This window comes from Myotis brandtii, unplaced genomic scaffold (genome assembly GCF_000412655.1).
Source record: "Myotis brandtii unplaced genomic scaffold, ASM41265v1 scaffold410, whole genome shotgun sequence".
Lineage (NCBI taxonomy): Eukaryota > Metazoa > Chordata > Mammalia > Chiroptera > Vespertilionidae > Myotis > Myotis brandtii.
In genome coordinates this window covers 1,079,476-1,080,331 of record NW_005365764.1, presented here as the reverse complement: position 1 = coordinate 1,080,331, position 856 = coordinate 1,079,476, and the positions used below count along the sequence as shown (strand labels likewise).

Sequence of the window (856 nt, the reverse complement as noted above, 5' to 3'; positions counted from 1 at the left end):
TAATCTCAGTGATGTGGCTCGCATTTCCACTTTCCTCTCTGATTTCATTTAGACCGTAATATTTACCTATTTACTTACGCATTTTGTTATGAGTCCAACCCTAGTTGCACGGCTGAAGCAGGGAGTTGAACGGAAATGTGTGATTATCTTATGCTTCTCTGTTATGTTTTTCAGCAAGACTGAAACAGCCTCATCAATTTTTTAAATTGACTTCCTTCAGATCAGCCTGAAAGATGGGGCATCTTACAGAACTTTTCAGGTTGGAAAGGGAAAACAAATTAGCACAGGGCAGTAACAGACTCAAAGTATTCATATTACACATGTATACATGCAAATAGGAGTGCTCTAACAAGTCAAGGGAGGATGCATGCGTATCGTCCATAATGCAAAATAAACCCCTATTGACCTCATTTTGAACGCGCCATTACTGCTACTAAATACAAGGTAGGAAAACACTCTTCTAGGTCGAATTGGGCGACGTAACCAAGTCGGCTTTGCACCCAGATACTACAGCTCCCGGCATGGCCCGGGGCCCGCACGCGATCAGCGTCCATTAGAACTACATCTCCCGGCGTCCATTGGGCCCCATGCGTGATTTGCTACGGAAAGAACTACATCTCCCGGCATGCCAGGGGAGTGGGTGGAGGACCCCGGCACTAGCCTCAGCGACTTCCCGGAGTCAATCAGGTCCCGCTCCTGTAGAGGATGGAGGTGTCTTGGGGCGCCAGTGGTCCGGAACCCGGCGATAATCAGGCTCTAAAGCCGTGTCTGCTGCGCCGCAACCACAGCCGCGAGCAGTACGGCGTGGCGGCCTCCTGCCTCGAGGACCTGAGGAGCAAGGGTAGGCACGGCCCGG

At 50.5% G+C, this 856-nt stretch overlaps 1 protein-coding gene across 1 annotated transcript in view; it reads left to right on the top strand.

The window, feature by feature from the left end:
- Positions 1-345: 345 nt before the first annotated feature.
- The window catches only part of DFFA (DNA fragmentation factor, 45kDa, alpha polypeptide), a 10,069-nt gene continuing 9,558 nt past the window's right edge, over positions 346-856 (top strand). Inside the window, exon 1 of the mRNA XM_005873422.2 lies at positions 346-841. Within this exon, the coding sequence (XP_005873484.1) occupies positions 706-841 (136 nt within the window). The 5' untranslated portion in view covers positions 346-705. The remainder of the gene's footprint in view (positions 842-856) is intronic.